General features: G+C 39.9%; 1 protein-coding gene across 1 annotated transcript in view; it reads left to right on the top strand.

The window, feature by feature from the left end:
* Positions 1-8,969: 8,969 nt before the first annotated feature.
* LOC126125134 (UDP-glycosyltransferase UGT5-like) overlaps positions 8,970-19,847 on the top strand; it is a 71,605-nt gene continuing 60,727 nt past the window's right edge. The window contains exons 1-2 of the mRNA XM_049915132.1: positions 8,970-9,099; positions 9,191-9,786. Coding sequence (XP_049771089.1) covers positions 9,093-9,099; positions 9,191-9,786 — 603 coding nt within the window. The 5' untranslated portion in view covers positions 8,970-9,092. The remainder of the gene's footprint in view (positions 9,100-9,190; positions 9,787-19,847) is intronic.

Below are 19,847 nucleotides of genomic sequence, written 5' to 3'. Positions count from 1 at the left end.
ATTAAATCATCTGCATAAGTGTGACATTGGAAACTGTATCTTCTCAGCATGATTCCCAAAAGATGTTGTTTCAGCCCACGTAGAAGCAGCATTGTCGCTATTACATAGAAGATCATTGAGATAGGACAGCCCTGTTGGGCCTAATATAAAATAGGGATCTGTCCTTCAACCCTACTATTAATCGTGACTCTCAAGGAGGCACTGCAGAGAATGTGGATGATCATGTGGGTAAAGGCGACTGAGACGGCCATATGACCCATCACAGCAGCCAGGTAAGAATGGCTCATGTTATCAAATGTGCTATCGAAGTCCATGAAGACGAGGGCACCACACAATCTTCATGCAGATGCAAGGGTGGTCACATCTCGATAGTCACTAAGGACTGTCTGAATATTGCTGTCCTGTCCCCCTAAAGATGTTTTGTTCATATGAAATAACTGGGTGCAATGCTCACTTAAGACACATTGCCAAGGTTCTGCTGAAGACCTTGAAATAACAGTTGAAGAGGGTGATTGGGCAGTAATGTTCAATCCGAGTGCCTCCAGCTGATATGGGCACCAGAATAATGAGACCTTAACATGAAAGCCAGTGGAATGGAAACCGCTAATGACAGCAGTTCTGGTACATCTGCTTCCGCCACAAGGCCATCAGATCATTAATGGTCCAGCAGATTTCCAATGAAAACCATCTGGTCCTAGTGATTTATTAACTGCCCCCTTGACAAGGGTTTCCACAACATCATCACTCGTTATCTCCTAACAAGGGATGCCATTGTCGTATCATCAGGTGTGCCACTGAGGGTCTGACGGACTGCTGCCAAGGCCACATCAATGTGGTGCACCTCCTGATACAGTTGGTGAGAGTGCTCGATGAATGCACGGGTGATGTCTGCCTGAGTTGCCACCCTTGTACCATCAGGGAGATCCAGAGCATTTGCCAGTTTTTGTCAAGTTTGTCATCAATTCCCATAACCCTCGACTTCGCCACACCCTCTGCCTCCACAGGTTGACCATGCAGATGTATGCTCTATGATCTGAGAAAGCTGTGAGCCAGCATTACATTCCTTGAATTACATCAGTGCCAGAGCAATCTTTCCCCAACAGAATCAACCAACACACATTGTAAAGTTGGTGTGGCACATTCCAGCCACCATAGAAGCAGTGACAGATACCACACATTCACATGACATCCACGTACATGCTATAAGTTTCCTACAGTCCTGATCCCATAGGAGTGCCACATTCAGTTTCCATAACCCTCGACTTCTCCACATCATCTGCCTCCAGAGTTTGACCATGCAGATGTAAGCACTGTGATCCAAGAAAGCTGTGAGCCAGCCCTCCACCTCCTAGAATTTCTGTCACAAGATCAGAGGAGATGTAGATGTGATTGAGTTTGCTGGCAGAATGACTAGTCACATAAGTAAAGCAGGGCAATCACCATGTAACACCTCCCATGTATCAGTAAGATGCAGGTGTTGTACCAAGAGATGCAGTTTGAGGCATGGAGTGTAGTTTGATTGTTGAGACGGCACACTATTAATGTCTCTGCCAAAGTGACATTATTATAGCAACCCAAGAAGAGAGGCTTAATTTCTTACACATAAAAAACATGATTGGTCCCACCTTTTATCAGTCCCAGAAGGAACATAGACATTAACAACTCGAGTCCCTGCATATTGATCACCAATCCCCGTGATGAGGCAAATACATGACAATGATTACCTCTATTCCATCTCATACAATGGCAGCCATTCCACTGCCTTCTGTAGCAGCTTGAGTGACATAAGCAGTAAATCCATAGAAGTCTGGTAAGGTATCCAGACGAACTTCCTGCAGGAGAACAACATCCATGTCTGCCACCCTGAGTCTGTCGCACAGCACTAGATGTTTTATACGTGTGCTGATCATGCTGAGATTGATGGAGGCAATCTTGTAGGCTTGCAGCAGGTCCTCAGGCAGTGGGACATCCGTAACAGTGTGAGGCAGGAGATGAACCAAGCCAAGCTAACTCTGCTGCAGAACACATTCTCTCATTCCTGCACTGCCTAGGCAGTAGTCGCCTGTGTATCCTCAGACAAAGATTTGGGGACTATATCAACTGCCCAAGCCATCGGGTGAATGGTAATATCTTCAGAAGACTCCCAAGTGGATTGTAATGGCTACAAGGATACTTCTCATGACACAGGGTGTTGATTGTCAGGTTAGTTGGCAATCAAACGCTGCAAGTTCGACAAGAGCAAATTAGTAAAAGGCCCAGTGAAAGAACACATGTCAGAATCCAGCTTTGAGTCTTCCATCAGAATTCCATTGTGGTGGTGAGAGATCGCATCAGCTAGTGACAATGTCATGGGCACACTGGCTGATGTCATCTTTCGCTTCTTATGCCTATTCGGGGACTGCTGTTTCTGAGAGTGTGCGTCTGTGTCAGATGACGTGGGTGAGACCTGACGTCCAGATACAGAGGCAACTGTGGGAACATCCATCACATCAGCTTCCATACCACCAGATGGAACTTCTCTTCACCTCCTTATAGATCTGGTGGAGCGTGAGGGGGGTCTGTGTTAGGCATCGGCTGCCCCTCCTTGTCCTGTCTTGACATTGCCAGTTGCGAAAGTTCCTGTGGGTGGTCAGGCCCATGCATCTGACTGGGGGTCCACATATTACATATTTGAGATGTAAAGAAGTCACGGTGGTGAAAGGCATCAGGTCTGTAGGCTGGAGCTGGAGAATCCATCACTGCGGACACTCTGAAAGAATATGGCCCTCTTTTCTGCAACCTATATCTACAGCTACAGCTACATCTGCATCTATACTCTACAAACCACAGTGAAATGCATGGCAGAGGATATGTCCCATTGTACCAGTTATTAGGGACAAGTCTTTGGCTGGCCAGTATATTTGATGACTGCTCTGCATGTGATGATGTAGAGGTATCAGGATGAAACATGATTACTGAGTTCAATGCATACCTGCCACACTCCATTCAGTAGAGGGTAGGTGGTGAATTGGGTCTGCTTCTTCACAATGTGACTGCGAATCATTCTATAGGACCTGAGTGCAGTCACCACATTGTTTGCCAGCACTTTGAATGGGAGTTCAAATATGTGGATCATCCTGAGTCCGAGACCTGTATGATCCACTGTCACTGGACCAATGTTGCTATCCGAATGTTGGAATTTGAACCCTTCCCTCATCTTCTTTAAAATCGCATCACCTGCAGCATCACTTAGCAATTTAATGTAAACCACACTGCTCACAATTCAGAGGTGGGGTCCAACGAGATCAGAAGAGGGTATCTTCACATTGTCTCAAATCTTTCTATTTGCAGCACTTTGGGACTTGCATATTCATTCAAAAAGCTGAATTTCAGCATTCATTTCCAATATGAATTGGCCATTTGCTTCAAAAGAAACTCAGTTGTGCAAAAGCTGATGTAGTACATAAACAACTTCAGAGGATACACCGTGGTGAGGATGTAAACAGCCCTATCCACACTTCTCTGCCAACAAAGGCAGACTGATTGAGATACCCAAGCATTACTCAAGACCCATCCCCAGAGCTTTATTTCTGCGCATACCTCATCTCCTACCTCCCAAACTTTCGTTATGTTCTCTTCTTGTTTCATCCCTAAATGTTGGACAGAATCTAAATCCATGTCACTGATGGTAATTCAATAATTACCACCCTGTATTTAAGTGATTAATATTGCAAGACCACAGGTTAATGTGTGAGATAAGCCATTGCAAATATGAAATGCTAGTACATGAACAACTGGTGTAACTGACAGAATGTTGAATGCAAGCCTGCAAATGTGCATGCTTTGTGTTGAACAGGTGCCGGATGTCAGTTTGAGGGATGGAGTTCCAAGCCTACTGCACCTTGTCAGTCAGTACAGGGATAGTTAATGCTGTTTGAGGATGGCAATGGAGTTGTCCAGTAATGTCCCATATGTCTGCGACTTGAGACAGGTCTTGTAATCGAGCAGGCCAAGGCAGCATGTCAACACCCTACAGAGCATTTTGGGTTACAACACCGTTATATGGGTGAGTGTTATCCTGTTAGAAAACACCCCTGAATACTGTTCATGAATGGCAACACAATAAGTTGACTTACCAAACTGGCATATAAATTTGCAGTTGGGGTGTGTGGGACAACCATGAGAGTGCTCTTGTTGTCATATGAAATTGGATCCCAGGCTGTAATTCTGATGTGTTTAGCACACAAACAAGTTGGCTACAGGCCTCCAAATGGGCTGCTTCTAACCAACACAAGGCCGTCACTGGCACTGAGACGGAACCAGCTTTCATCAGAAAACACAACAGACATCCACCCTGCCCTCCAATGAGCTCACATTTGACAGCACTGGAGTCACAAATGGTAGTGGTTTCAGGTCAGTGGAGCGCATGCTGCAGATCTCTGGCTTGGAGCTGTCCATGAAGTAATGGACTTGTAACAGTCTGTTGTGTCACTGTGGTGCCAAATGCTGCTTAAATAGCTGCTGCAGATTCAGTGCAATGCACCAGAGCCATATGCTGAACACAATGGTCTTCCCTCTTGGGAGTGACACATGGCCATCTGGAGCCTGGGCTTCTTGCGACTGTACCTTCTTCTGACTATCACTACAAGCAACCATTTGCAGTGGCTACATTTCTTCCAAGTTTTCTGCAATATAACAGAAGCAACATCCAGTTTATCATAACCCTATTACAATAGCTTATTCAAACCCAAAATGTAGACTAACTCACCGTCCAATCTCAAAGGTAACTAATGATAATGACCATTACAGCGTGTATTTAAAGCAGATCTGAATTGTATCCTCCTGGTGGCGTGACTAGTGCCACTCTTTTGCAACTGGCATGAAATTTGAAGAGAACACAACTACCAACTTTTGTTTATGTCAAACACCTCCTCTGGAGTTCTGATTTTTTTTTCTGCCAGTGTGTTAATAACAATAGTCCATTTTTGATAAACAAAATGCCAGGAGAAGCCACTGCAGTATTAATGCAATGTAGTTAACTTCTAGTTTTGCAAAACAAATGACAGAGACAATGTCACCAGAAAATATATAAGGAACTATAACATTGTATTACATAAGGCATAGTAGACTTTGCAGTGCACTCATTGAATTGGTCTGTGCTTAAATATGATTCAGCTGAGATATCTGTTTTGGTTGGGAGTGTGGTCTATTTCCATTTTCAAGGTAGATATATTCATCATATCAGAAGTGTATTACAGGAAAGATCACTGTTCTTATTTACAATAAACACACTGTGACGGCATTCTGATTTTGCATTTCTTAATAGCAGCTACCCACAATCCTATCAGAAGCCACACTATTAGTTTACTACATGACAGCATCACTGATGACTAGGGACAATGTCAGAAGGCACTCCAACATGGAGCAGGTACAAGACTGTCTAAATGCTTACTCATAAGGTTAATTCATTTAATGTTTTCATCAGGTGAGAACCAACAGCCATTAAGTACTTTAGAAAATACATTCTAACCATCAGCTGTTTTATTTAACCTATATATCACCTACTGGTTTTGGTCATATGCCATCATCCCTCACTGTAAGGTGAAACAGATCAGTTAAAAACATATCCCATTTTTCTTTTAAGCTAATTCAACATTAAGGTTGTCACACTGAAACCAACCAAACAATTATCATAACTCATCCTTGACATACTAAACTACGGCTTCAAATTGATAATAGATTACACCACTGAAAGGTACAATGAGCTGCACACTTATCCTGTTCAGCTTGAACAAAACTAAAAATTGTGCAAAATGACTTTGTCCAAAATTTCAAGCAACAGTAACACACTATGGACTGTTGACCTCAAACGGACTGTATCTATGTACACTCTTGTCATACGCAACAAGAATATCAGGAATAGCACCAAAATGTTGACATATTATGGATAATAGACACAGATAGAAATCTGCAAATCACAGTGAAATGCATGGCAGAGGATATGTCCAGTTGTACCAGTTATTAGGGACAGGTCTTTGGCATTATCCAAAGTGATCCTGATTTCATCAAGATATGGTTCAAGCAAGATGTAGCTCAAGCCCATCGAAGCAGGAGATGTTTGATGTCCTGGAGGAGCACTCTGGGGACCATATTCTGGCTCTTGAGTACTCAGAGGCCACTGACATGAGCCTCAATTGGCTGCCATAATGTCTAGATCTGAACACATGTAACTCCATTTTGTGAGGCTATATTAAATACAAAGTTACAGCAATAACCTCAAAACAAAAAAAGCCATTCAGGAGGTCATCGACAGCATCATTGTTCCAACACTTTAGTGGGTCATGCAGAATTTCCCTATTTGTCTCCACCACATCATCACCAATGATGGCAGTCATATCAAACATGTCATAATGTAAATTCAAATATCTTTAGTGATGTTTACATGTTGAATAAAGTATGTGCACACAGTAGTTTGTAACTAATTTCCTTTTTTTCCACATAGTTCAGTAATTGCCACCCTGTATGTTTCCTAGACAAATGTATTCCTGAAATTTCATTACTTTACATTATTTTTTTTATAAGTGTTGAGGTTCTTTTCTGTCAGTATGATTAAAATTATGACTGCTTGGGGCCCATTTTCTGGGTCATCCCCAATCTCTGTCAGTGTGCAAGATATCTTTTCATGTAGTTAGCTTCAAACACAGTATGGCATGGTACATACACCACTCAAGATCACTCTCATGGTGGAAACAGTCACCCAATACAGTTTGGTTGCTTTGTAAGCTACTGCTTAAGAAAATATTGCAATATTATGATAGTTGTAATACTTAAAAGTTATAATTAAAGCAAATATATAAAGAACCTGATTATGACAAGACAGGCCACAAGGAAGAAAATTATATTTGCTCAGCCTGCCACTTAAATGATGAAAGGAAATGTTGAGACTTCAATAGGCACACATGAAAAAAGAGAGAAAAAAGAGAATAAATCCTCTCTTGAACTAGAATGCATGTGCACATGCAGGCAAGCAGGCTTATGCCAATGTTGGCTGGATGCACAACACAGTTAGACATGTGGACTAGGGTAGGGTAGGTCTGTGTGGGGTGGGCTGGTTGAGGGAGTGAGAGCCAAGAGGCAGGTGGGTTGCTACTGGCTGAGAGAATGGGGTGGGGGTGCATTTTCTAGGCATGTGGTGCAATAATGCCAGAGCCAGTGGGGAGTGGCTCATGATGGTGACATGGAGATGTGAAATAGTAAGGGGTGATATGACACAGGAAGGGGAAACTGTTGAGTGGAGGGTGTGCAGACAGTGGGTTAACACAGTAGTGCTATAATTAAATTTTTTTAAATTTTTTATAATGTGTAATTTATTACATCTCAAAGCTAATTAAGGAAATGAAACATTGTCTAAAAATAATTATCAAATTTTTAATTTTCAGAATAAATGCCGCTGTCATATGGCAACACTGAGCGGTTACAGGAGCTAATATTCTGTATTTACATAAGCGGTCAATATAAGTAGTGTATGACCATACCCAGATATATAATTAAACCTTTAGAGTGCAGTGCATATACAGTAAATGAATTAGTAGATGAACAGTATGTCCTACATCTAGCATGAATGAAACAGGATGAAACACTCAATGCATAATCCTACTTTGCATTTTGAACACATTGTTTGCACAATTGACTTAAGTTATTTCCAACATACCTTTTATTTTTCTTCTCTTCTATGTGTTGAATAAAACTACAAATCTGGTCAGGCTTATGAAATCAGATACACGGTTATCAGTTAAAGCCTTTGGTGCAATGATCTTCCAGCTTCTTTGGGAAGGACCTGGGATTTACATAACAGCACATTTTTTATTTTACACTTGAATTGTGGCTGAGAAATTTTTGACCTGCCTGATTTATTATACAGAATCCAACTGTTCTGCATAGCTGCATCAAGCATCTTTGTCAACAGGAACCAATACCATTTTTTACTATGAATTCCATTTCTGTAGCATCCCAGATTTTGATCCATTTTGTCTGTTCCATGTACATGTTATACTTTGCAGTTACTTGAGGTCTCAGGATTACCACATTCCTCTTTGTTTTGTGAGAAAACCTCTTAGCTGTACCAACAGGTGGTATCTGGTCCTGTGTTGTGGAACATATGTGTCTGGAAGTTGCTCTTGCAGTTTCTGAGCAATCCCACAGAAGTATTCAGTCAGAAAGTTTGATAGTTCCTTTGGGTTGCTGATTTGAACACCTTTCCTTTTAATCTGTGTTTCCAGATGTTTTTGCCCAACATCTGCTGTCGCCTGTTTGAATACGCTTTGCTTTTGTTATTTGCCTTCAGTGATGCTTTACTGTTGGTAAGTTCTTTTGCAGCTAGCAAAACCTGCCTACAAGTTCTCCTGTAATTTTTGTAAAATCCTGAAAAAGCTGGATCAATTTTGAGTTTTTTTGATTCCCTTGGCAATAACTTCTTTTTTATTTATTTTTTTGGTACAGTCAAATGCAGTGTTTTGGGAAATAATTCCTCAATATTGTCATGAACTTATTAAACATTTTATTTACATTTGTTTCTGCACACACTTCTTCCCACCCTTCATGTTGTAACTGGGATGAGAACTGACATAGGTTTCATTCTAAGAAGATCTTTTGTATGCATTTAGTTTAACAGAAAGTATTTTTGCTTTTCATATATGACAGGGATGAGGCTTGCTGGAAAGTGTACTGCCCAAAAAAAGACAGGGATCCAGATTCAAGTCTCAGTCCAGCATGTAATTTACCTTATCACTAAAGTTCAGCTGTAGTTCATTGTAATACCTAATTTTATAAAATTTTCTTATTTGGCATTGTCAGTTAGTGATATTGGTATCTTCATATTTCAGATGCAAAACCTTTGGCTACACATTTTTTTATTGATTGAAATCATAACCCAATGTCATGGAGCAAACATACTATCAATTACTGTACTTCCAAGTAAGAGTCATGTGGGTTTTGTAAAACCATTGCTGAATGAGTTAGCAGAGAAAGGACATAATTTGACAATTATTAGTCCTTTCCCAGAGTCATCTCATGCCAACAATGTAAGGGTTATTTCCTTAAATCTTGCTGGTGGCATGATAAGTAAGTAAATTTTTCTATATCATGTGAAGCAAAGTTATTTTATGTCTTGCATTGTAATAACCTACTGCTAGCATAATTTTATTATTTACAGAATCTCATGGAAATATGACACTATTTGAAATGGGTGGAAGAAGTCCATTTCCTTTGATTTTCTACTTGAAGGACCTAGGAAATGTGCTATGCAAGAATGCTCTTAGTGTACCAGAAGTGCAGGAGTTAATTATCTCACAAGATCAAAAATTTGATCTTCTTATAATGAATGGATTTTTCACAGAATGTTTCCTTGGATTTGCTTACAAGTATAATGCTAGTATCATATATCAGACACCAAATGCCCTAACATTTTTGATTGGCAACCCTGTTGGCAATCCTGCTGCATATGCCTATGTTCCAGATGTTATGCTAGATTTTGGTGTAAACATGAATTTCATGCAACGAGTAATCAACAGTGTGTATAGCTTGTTAGGTGAACTGGTGCGTTCATTTTCTTATTTGCCAACTCAACAAGCTATCATGAATTCTAACTTTAGAAACATACACTCTTTACCGTCTGTTGAGGAATTACACAGAAGTGCTTCTTTGCTTTTTGTAAACACTCATGAAAGTATGGGAGTTCCAAGGCCACTGACACCAAACACAATTCAGGTTGGAGGAATGCAAATCAAGCCAGCAAAAGCCCTTCCAAAGGTGAGTTTATAATCGTGTTACCTACGTATTTATTTACATTTTTGGATGGAGTCATAAATATCATGACTTTTGCAAACATTATACATATGGACCTTAGTGTTACAGGTAGTAGTTGTATAATCTTTACATGCATTACTATTATAAGGATCATTAGCTTAACACACACCATAAATCCCAAATTTTATTAAACTGTCTTATTTAATTATAAAAATGCTCGAAACATAAAGTATCTAGATTGTATGTAATCATAAAGTTGACAAAATATTTCTAAAAATAGATACAAATAAATAGCCATGAACAACATAACAAATGATATAGTATGTGAAAGACAAACTCTGATTTTTAAAAATTTTTATTTTATTTTGTAGGCACAATGTTTATAAATATTGCATGTGTCCACCATTCATCAAATGGAACACATCTAATTGGTAGTCTAATTATGTCCCTATCCAACCCAGAATATCAAGAATCATGGTAATAACAGCTGTTACAATGTGGTGCCCGGTATCATCTTTGAAGTTCTGTGGTGATGTAACACCACAAGAGGAAAATGCAAGGTATCAGGTCACCTGCTGCAATGTGGCTTCTCCAACAATGTAGTAACATAAGAGTAAGGTAATCTCATACACAATTGTGGAAATGAGAAGGGGTGCCATTTTGTTGACAAATGAAATCCGTGCTATCAGCTTCAAGATGAGACACAATTATAGCATGACAGAACAGAATACCATTGAAACCTCTCTTGCAACAAGAGGGATCCGTGGACTGTGTTATTGGACATGACACAGAACACATTAAGTTTCTCAGAATCCCAGACATCTTCAACATTTTATGTCAATTCTCCCCCCCTCCCATGTGCATGTGCTGTGCAGGGCGACCTTCCCAGAAAGATAAGTCATTTCATAACAGAAATTTAATTTAATAGAGGGAAACATTCCACGTGGGAAAAATATATCTAAAAACAAAGATGATGAGACTTACCAAACAAAAGCGTTGGCAGGTCGATAGACACACAAACAAACACAAACATACACACAAAATTCAAGCTTTCGCAACAAACAGTTGCTTCGTCAGGCAAGGAAGGAGAGGGAAAGACGAAAGGATGTGGGTTTTAAGGGAGAGGGTAAGGAGTCATTCCAATCCCAGGAGCGGAAAGACTTACCTTAGGGGGAAAAAAGGACAGGTATGCACTCGCTCATACACACATATCCATCCGCACATACACAGACACATTTAATTTGTTTGTGAAGTCATTAGTTTCAAGATGGTTCTGCATATCAGTGTAGAACTGCATATTGGTTAACAGGCAACCTTGTCATGGCTTGCAGGAGCTGCAATTTTTATGGTTTCACTCTTAATCACTCACAAAAGTTTTTCCATGTTGTTGACTGTGGGATGGTCAATTCAGCAATAGCTTGAGACTTTTGAAAACTTGCCAACACCACTTCCCTCACATGGTACACTGTTTGTTCCGACATGCCCAGTCAGCTTGAGCATTTTGCACCTCAGAAACAACCATCCTCCTCAAATTTCTTATATTACTTTAGTATGCTATTGTAAACTGGTGGTGTTTTTTGAAACTTGCCATGGAAAATTCTTTGTACATTCGCTACCAGCCAGCACATAAAATTCATTCTCTGACTGGTTTGCCATTATTTTCAGCAATTACATTTGGTGGCACCCCTGTTGGCAGTTTTCAAAACTAATTTGCTGGCAGCGTGCTAAAAAAAATCCAGAAGTTTGCTTTTCACATTCTATACCATTTATTACATTCTGTCTAGCAGCCATTTACCTGTACCAATTTTGTAATATGTTTCATGGACTTTATAATTACTTTGTAGATTAGTGAGTCCTTACTGTTTGCTACTTCAAAATCAATTGCATGAATGCAGATTTCTGATAATTAAAATATTTTTATCTTTCATTTCAAATGTCTGTGGTAACATCTTTCCAGTGACTGTAGCAGTTTGTCATACCATGCCAGTCCATTAATTTAATCATTTTGAATTTTGTTATTTGTCTGAGGTACTCACTCTTGGACCTGGCATTGTGGCTGTGTATATCACTGTACTTAGTTACTTCAGTCTGCTTGCAGACAAAAAGTAATTAAATAAAAGTACTTAGGCAAGTAATAAGAATTGGTTCTGAAATGTTTGTTTTATACAATATTTTCATGACAATATTATTTCGAGCCTGGTGCATATATATAATCCTTCACTCTACCAATATAAGTAAAAGATAGATTGCTACACACCAAAAAGACAACATGTCAAGCTGCAGACAGGCACAATGAAAAAACACACACATTCGTTTTCAGCCAAAACCACCTTTGGAAATCTCTGGCAGCTTGGACCGGAATGCAACTATAACCTAGAACCTTTTGCCCCAGGGACCAAACCATGTGGAAGACCTATATGCAAGATTGCCCAGTCTACTCAGCCAGCACTTCCTATTTCTCTCCTGTCAGAGGCTTACCCAACCCCATCAGAGGCTGGACCATCTATGAAAGTAGCCATGCCATATTCCAGCTCTGCTTCAACCATTACATACCTTTTTATGTTGGTGATTACCAACCAGCTGTGCACCAGGAAAACGGCCACCACCAAACCGTGGCCAAGAGTAAACTAGACCACCCTGGGGATTTATTTCTTTATTTGTATGGCTCACATGCACTTTAAAATTATGGGCATATAACATTGGTAATGCTATATATAACAGAAATATGAAAATACAAAACTACATATAAAACTAATTAAATGTCAGTATCTAGGTTCCTAATCCATATAATAGACGTATCATCAGCTTTCATGAGGTCGCTCCAACTCCTGTGGTAGGATCGCAAGGGGTATTCATCTCTAATGTACTTGGTTGTCTGGTTCAGAGACCCACAGTCACAAACCGGAGACTCTGTAGCACCCCATTTGTAAAGATTGTCTGCACATCGTCCAAGCCCTGTAAGAGCTCTGTTTAATTTGACACAGAGTTTCCTGTCGAGTTCTGTGCCAGCAGTATCACAGTTATACTTTCAGAGCCATTCACGCTCTTCAGTATTTTCAATAAGTTGACTGCTCTGGTCCCACAGGTCTCTCACCTTGGTATTACTGTCATCTAGCTGTTCTGCTTGCCATAATGGGGGGGTTTATTGATGAAGTTTATTTCATCAGAAACTGGGTATATCTTACTGTACGGGTAATTCCAGGTTCTCCTATAGCCTGCAGTATTCCCTAAGTAAGGCCTCGCTTCTGCAGATTGCAGGTGGATGGATGTTGCTTAGCAGAGGAAGCCAATAAATCGGTGTTGCTCATATTGCCCCAGTTATTAACCGCATGGTGCGGTTCAACTGGATGTTAATCAAGTTTGTGGGGCAGGTGTTTAGCCATGCTGGGGCACAATACTCAATGCAAATGGAAGCCATCCTCAGAACACAGTCTCTGTTCCGACCTCAACCTATGGTAACCTGTCATCTCCACTCCCTCCACCCAACAGTTCCCACCCCCTTTGTCCTGTGACTTCCTCCCTGTTCTTGGCCTTGGGCATCCTCTTTTTGTGCTACCCTCTGCCAATGCACCCGCCTGTCTTTCACTTCTCCAACTCCTCTCCTTTTTTACTCCCCCCCCCCTCCCCCCTTCCCCACTCCCCTGCCCCACAGCCTCCTGACACTGCAGCTGTTGGCAATCTACTCCCTGCACACTCCTCCTCCAGACAGAGCTCTTCTCTCCCCCCAACCATACCCTACTATCCCTTCCCCTTCCCCATCTTCTTCCATCCTATGTAACAGTTGCAGTCCAGTCTGAGCTGCTGGAAATGGCAGTTGTCTACACGTGGCATGCTTGCTTATGTGAATGAATGTGTGTGTGTTTTCTTTTCCAAAGAAGGCTTTGGCAGAAAGCTAATGTGTAAATGTCTTTTTGTTGTGCCTGTCTGCAACTCAGCTTGTCATCCTTACAGTGAGTAGCAGTCTATCTTTTGCTTGTGTTACTGACATTCCAACTTTGAGTTTCAATTGTTTGATTAATCCTTAACTCTCCTTATTGTAGAATCAGCACTCTGATAAAGTGTGTGTCAGCATCAAGACATACCAATATTGAGTTTGTATCTGTTGTCAGGTGCTATGAGCAACCCCATTTGAGCTCTTCAGTCAGGAGAGTTAATCAGGAGTAGGAACGGCTGCTTATGTTGAGTGCAGGGTCACATATTGGTTGCAACAGAACTCGGGCTCGTTTACTACCTATTTTGTCACGTGGCTCATCTGTAAAGGGGGTTGGTAGTAAACGGTTGCATTATCGCCCCTATTATTGAGTCTGATATTGGCTGGCTTTTGAAGAGCAGTGAATTGAACTATACACGTTCAGATTGAAACTTATTTATTCAAAAGAAACACTTTAACGTTGTGGCCATGCATTTTTAAGTTCACAAATAATAATCGGTGCAATTCGTACACTGTTTGTCTCACACCCACACACTTTCACTTTGTTCCATCGCATACCCTGGCGTCCATGCTTGCACTCGCGGAACTTTGCCGCTCCCAACTCGCCACCACAACGGCCAACCACCAAAGACCTCGATTTTCCCGCTCACATCCACAGTCCTGAGTCGGGTCACATGACACCACAGTAGTCAAAATAATTGCTAAACATGGCCACAATTCGTTTACAGTATTTTATAATATTTAAATACTTAAATCTAAATACATTATATAATTTTACAAATTATCACCACACTTATATAATTCGTTGCAATTAAAAGAAAACCAAAACACCATCCAACGGAACTACAACGTCCATCAAAACACAAAACAAGTATTTTCTGGTCTATTTTGCCCAGCATACTATCTCTGCTGCTGTGCTTTAAATTTTAAATTACTTGAAAGAGTTCCATATTATCCCCTGTTACCTTACGTACCCCCACTTCATGGAGACATTACCTTAGTAACGGCAACATGAAGTAGCACCAAATGGAGTGAACCCATATTACTTTACATATTAAACATTTTAATTATAACTATAATGGCACCAAAACATGTAGAACAGTGTTATAGTGGTGAGTTAATCAGTGTAAGTACTGTCATCAGAAAACATACATACATAATCCAACAATGTATCCAACTCAAATATACAATTGGATAGTCTCCTATTGAGTCTGATTGGGCAGGCAAAATAAATGCCCATGTTAGTCTATATGTAGGTTGCACACTCACTGCACATTAACACTTCCACTTTTTACACAGTTGTTTCTGTAAGTTGCACAAAGTTGTTGTAACCAGATCCTTTTGTTCACAGGTTTATGCATTGGAATACAGTCTTTCCAAACTTGCCAGCCAACAGCACTGTGCTTCCTCTCATTAGCCAAGCCATCCTATCAAAATTTAATCAAATCCTCTTAAATCTTGGCTAGACATGCAGACCCACATTTCCCAGGAATCAGGCTATCCAAATCCTCCCTGGAACATCCTGTTTTCACTGATCAGTTCTTATTGAGGTTTGTACAAATGACAAACATGCACATAACTCAAACACAAACATGGCATAGTTAAATATATTCTATTTCACCCTTCAAATATTCCCAGATCAGGACCTCCGACACTTCTACCCCCACGCACCAGTATCAACTCCAGGTGCCACAGATACATTAGGAATTTTAATCAAATCTCATTTTTTTTTTTACAAACTATTTGCAGATTTCCTCCCTCCTATATTCTCCACATATTTATACAGAAACAGACTATATGTACAGTAGGTTTCAGTTCCCGTATGACTTTCAACAAGGCTTCTATCACACCCACACCAGTTGTGCAAATCCATTGGACAACAGATTCCCTTATTGCAAATATATACAGTATAACGAAGTTTGTTGACCACCAACAATGGCATCGCAACATACACAGTAACACAAATAATACTCCAATTATAAATACACGTATACATAGCCCCCAATAATTTTTTTTTTTTTAACTCGACAATAGTGTACATGGGAATCTCACTTCCTTAACCTTTATTCTTTTACCACATATTTTTTCAACTCCGTTACATTTCTCAGTCCAAATGGCTTTTTGGACACTGGATATACCAACCTATATGCATTAGGGTGTGGACAACCCGTTATCTCAAAGGGTCCATGGTATAATTCAAATAACTTTTTGATTTCGCCATCAATGTCACTGGATTTTTTCTTGTTCCTCACCAGCACCTTATCTCCCTCCTTGAACTTTGTTGTCTTATACCTTTCTCCATGCCTCTTCTGTCTCTCATGTCCTTTCTTTAACATTTGCTGTCTGGCCACCTGCATCTTCTCTTGACTTGTCAAGTCTTGAGATGGAGGAAAATCTATGTGTTCTGCTATTAGATTGTCAGGCTTGATATCTTTCATGAGCTCATAGGGTGAGAATCCTGTTGCACAACTCTTCACTGTGTTCATAAGATCCTCAAACACAGTTATATATTCTGCCCAAGTACTATGCTTTTTACTGCAATATGTCCTACATAGCCTACCCAGCTCCCTCATATACCTCTCAGCAGGGTTTCCCGCAGGGTGATACACTGAAATCCTTATATGCTTAATCCCAGATCTTTGCATAAACTTTCCCCACACACTAGATACAAATTGTGCTCCATTATCAGACAGAACATTCTCTCGTTTTATAACATTCACAAAGTAATCTTTCTCTAGCTTGTTAATTATATTCTGGCTAGTGGCCTTTTTCAGTGGATACAGCCTTACAAACTTTGAGAATACATCAACAGCTAAAAGAACATACTTTACACCCCCTCGACCTGTTGGCAGCCTCCCAAATAAATCAATAGCCAGCAGTTCACCATTTCTTTTAGGAACAATATTCTGCATCTCTCCTTGTACTGCAATAGTATTATACTTCACTTTTTGACATTTGTCACAAGAAGCCAACTGTCTCTTTACTCTCCTGGCCATGTCGTTAAAACTAACATAGTCCTGCAGTATTTCCAAACATTTTTGAGCCCCATAATGCCCATGGCTAAGGTGGATGTAATTTATTAATTTTTCCACATGCTCATCTGGAAAACATACCTTCCACTCCTCTTTGTCCAAATTTCTTCGTCTAAATAAAATACCTTTATAAATTCTATAATATTTAGCTATTTTTTCATGTTCTTTACTTCCAAAGTTTGTTTTGATAAACTTCAAGGTTTGGTCCCCATTCTGAAGTCTCCTCATGTCCTTACAGATGGATCTGATTTCCTTCTCTCCACCCACTCCTTTCATATACAATATCTGTAGTTCTTTCTCGTCTCCATTCGCTTCATGTTCTTCTCCAATGAAAGGTAATCTTGATAAGGCATCAGCCACATTGTTGTCTGTGCCCTTAATATATCTTATCTCATAGTTAAACTGCTGCAAAAACATGGCCCATCTCATGAGTCTATTATTTAACAGCTTACATTCTTGCAAATAGCTCAGAGCCTTATGGTCTGTGTAAACAATCACTTTCCTACCTTCCACATATATCCTGAACTTCTGAAATCCAAAAACTATGGCTAAAAGTTCCTTCTCTGAGATACCATACATCAATTCATGTTTGGATAGCATTCTGCTTGCAAAAGCTATTGCCCTGTGCTCGGTCTTCCCATCTACTACCCTCTCCTGAAATAGCACTGCCCCTATCCCATAATCTGAGCTGTCTGCCCCAATACAGAAAGGCAAAGACAAATCTGGATAGAACAAAATTTTGCTGTTTTTTAAGCTATTCTTGATGGCTTTAAATTCCCGGTCACAGTCAGATGTCCAGCACCAGGTTACACTTTTCTTTAATAGTCTACATAAGTTAGGTGAATTCAGGCTATAATCACTTATGTACTTCCTATACAATGAACATAGTCCTATAAATGATTTCAATTGTTTCCTGTTCATTGGCACCTTGCAGTCAACAATAGCCTTGATTTTCTCTTTATTGGGCAGAATGCCATCAGGAGTTAACTGATGACCGAGAAATAGTAATGTTGCTTGAAAAAATTCACACTTACTTAACTTAAGGGTCATCCCCCCTTTAGATATAGCCTTGAATACATCCTCCAACAGCTGACAGTGCTCTTGCCAATTGCTACTCGTAATCAAAATGTCATCTACGTACACGGTCAATTTTCTCATTAGTTCATCACCCAACACATGACTTAAAGCCCTTACAAAAACTGCTACAGATATTGATAAACCAAATGGCACAACTGTAAACATACAAGTCCTGCCCTCAAATAAGAAAGCAGTGTACTTTCTGCTCTCTTCAGCCAATTGCACCTGCCAGAACCCTGAAGTCAAATCAACACTTGACAGAATTTTAACATTATAAAATTTTTGCAACAGCTCATCCATGTTCTCTGGCTGATCATTTTCTTTGACTATTATTTTATTTAGCTTTCTTGCATCCAGTACTATTCTTATAGAACCATCCCTCTTTTTCACCACTACTATTGGATTACAATACTCACTCCTCCCCATTTCCAGTATGCCCCACTTCAACATCATCTGTATCCTTGCCCTTACAGCCTCTCTATTAGCTATTGCTATAGGATAAGGTTTGGCCCTTATCACTTCATGTGGCAATACCCTCAAAACATAACTGAAATCTACGACTTTTCCAGGTCTGTCAGAGAACACATGCTTATGCTTACACAACAAACCTGTAAGCTGCACCATTTGTTCCTCATTTAAATGTCCCATTTCATTCACTTTGTCATGTATCTGCTGTTCAGTGCAGATCTCATCACCTACCTCTTCTATCCTTTGTAAATGAGTAATAGTCTCACCTCCTTTTAATTCCCCTTTAAATTTTATTCTTCGTCTATTTCCACCAGCATCAAATTCTACCATTCTGTCCTTTACAAAAATGCTACAGTCATACTTGTACAAGAAGTCCATACCCAAAATTACATTCAATGCCAAACCCTTCACCACAAAGCAACTAATATCAAAACAATACTCATTACTGTTAAATTCCAGTAATACTTCCCTGCTGATGGGCTTGCTACATGTCCCAGTTGCTGTCTTAATTTTGACTCCTGTAACTGGTAATTCTATTAATCCTAAACCTTTAATTTGCTGCCAGAAAGATTCAGAGATTGCAGATAAACTTGAGCCAGAGTCTAATAATGCTATATCTGCAACTCCTCCCACACTGATATCAATTATTGGCTGTATCACCTCTATTTCTACTCTGCTCAGCCCTGATTCCTGTAATAAATCTCTTTCTACTTCACTCCTGCTTTCCTCTTGCATAATGCAAATATCTTTAGGTCTTTCTCCAAAACATACATCAGTATCCCCTTCAAACAGATCCTTAATAGCAAACTCAACATTCTCTTCTTCACTTAATTCTTCCAATTTTCTGGCAATTTTAAAATTTATTTTACCCCATTCTTCAGGCATCAAAGCTTTATGTAATTTTGCATAGGACACCCAATCACTCAAATCATAATCAGCCTCCTCCTTTCCTAACCATCCACAATTAACATCTTTGAGGCTTGCATCATCAGTTAAGAAAACATAGGTTTCAATTTTATCTTCTGGGCAACCTACAGCAATGTTCTCCATATCATTACACATTTCCATATCCACACTGAAGTCATTATCACTACCACAGTTAACACCTGCACCCACAAGCACAGTAACCTTATCAGTAGGTGATTTACCAGCATTTTCCACATTGTTAAATACACCACTCATATTAGCCTTTTCATCACACTGAATAACCCTTGCCTCACCTTTTCCAAAATTCTCCATACTATTTCCAATAGACATCTCTACCCATTCATCACACCCATTATTACTGTGAACATTGCCCCTTAATTCCATATCCACTTCTGTTCCCCCTTTTGATGAAACTACCTCTGTCTCTGATCTTTCAATGAATTTTGCTGCACACAAACCAATATTGTCCTCCTCTGCTTGTAATTTCTCTTCCCTTTTAAACATGTCATCAATGTAAAACTCCCACTGTTCATTGCTGATATTAGCCTTGTTCCCTTTTTTTCCTCTTATACCTTTTATCTGTATTTCTATAATTGTTAAAACCCCTCCATAGATTTTCATTTCCTAAG

Source organism: Schistocerca cancellata, chromosome 1 (genome assembly GCF_023864275.1).
Source record: "Schistocerca cancellata isolate TAMUIC-IGC-003103 chromosome 1, iqSchCanc2.1, whole genome shotgun sequence".
Lineage (NCBI taxonomy): Eukaryota > Metazoa > Arthropoda > Insecta > Orthoptera > Acrididae > Schistocerca > Schistocerca cancellata.
Note: the sequence above shows the minus strand (reverse complement) of the source record. Positions and strands in the feature narration are given on the sequence as shown.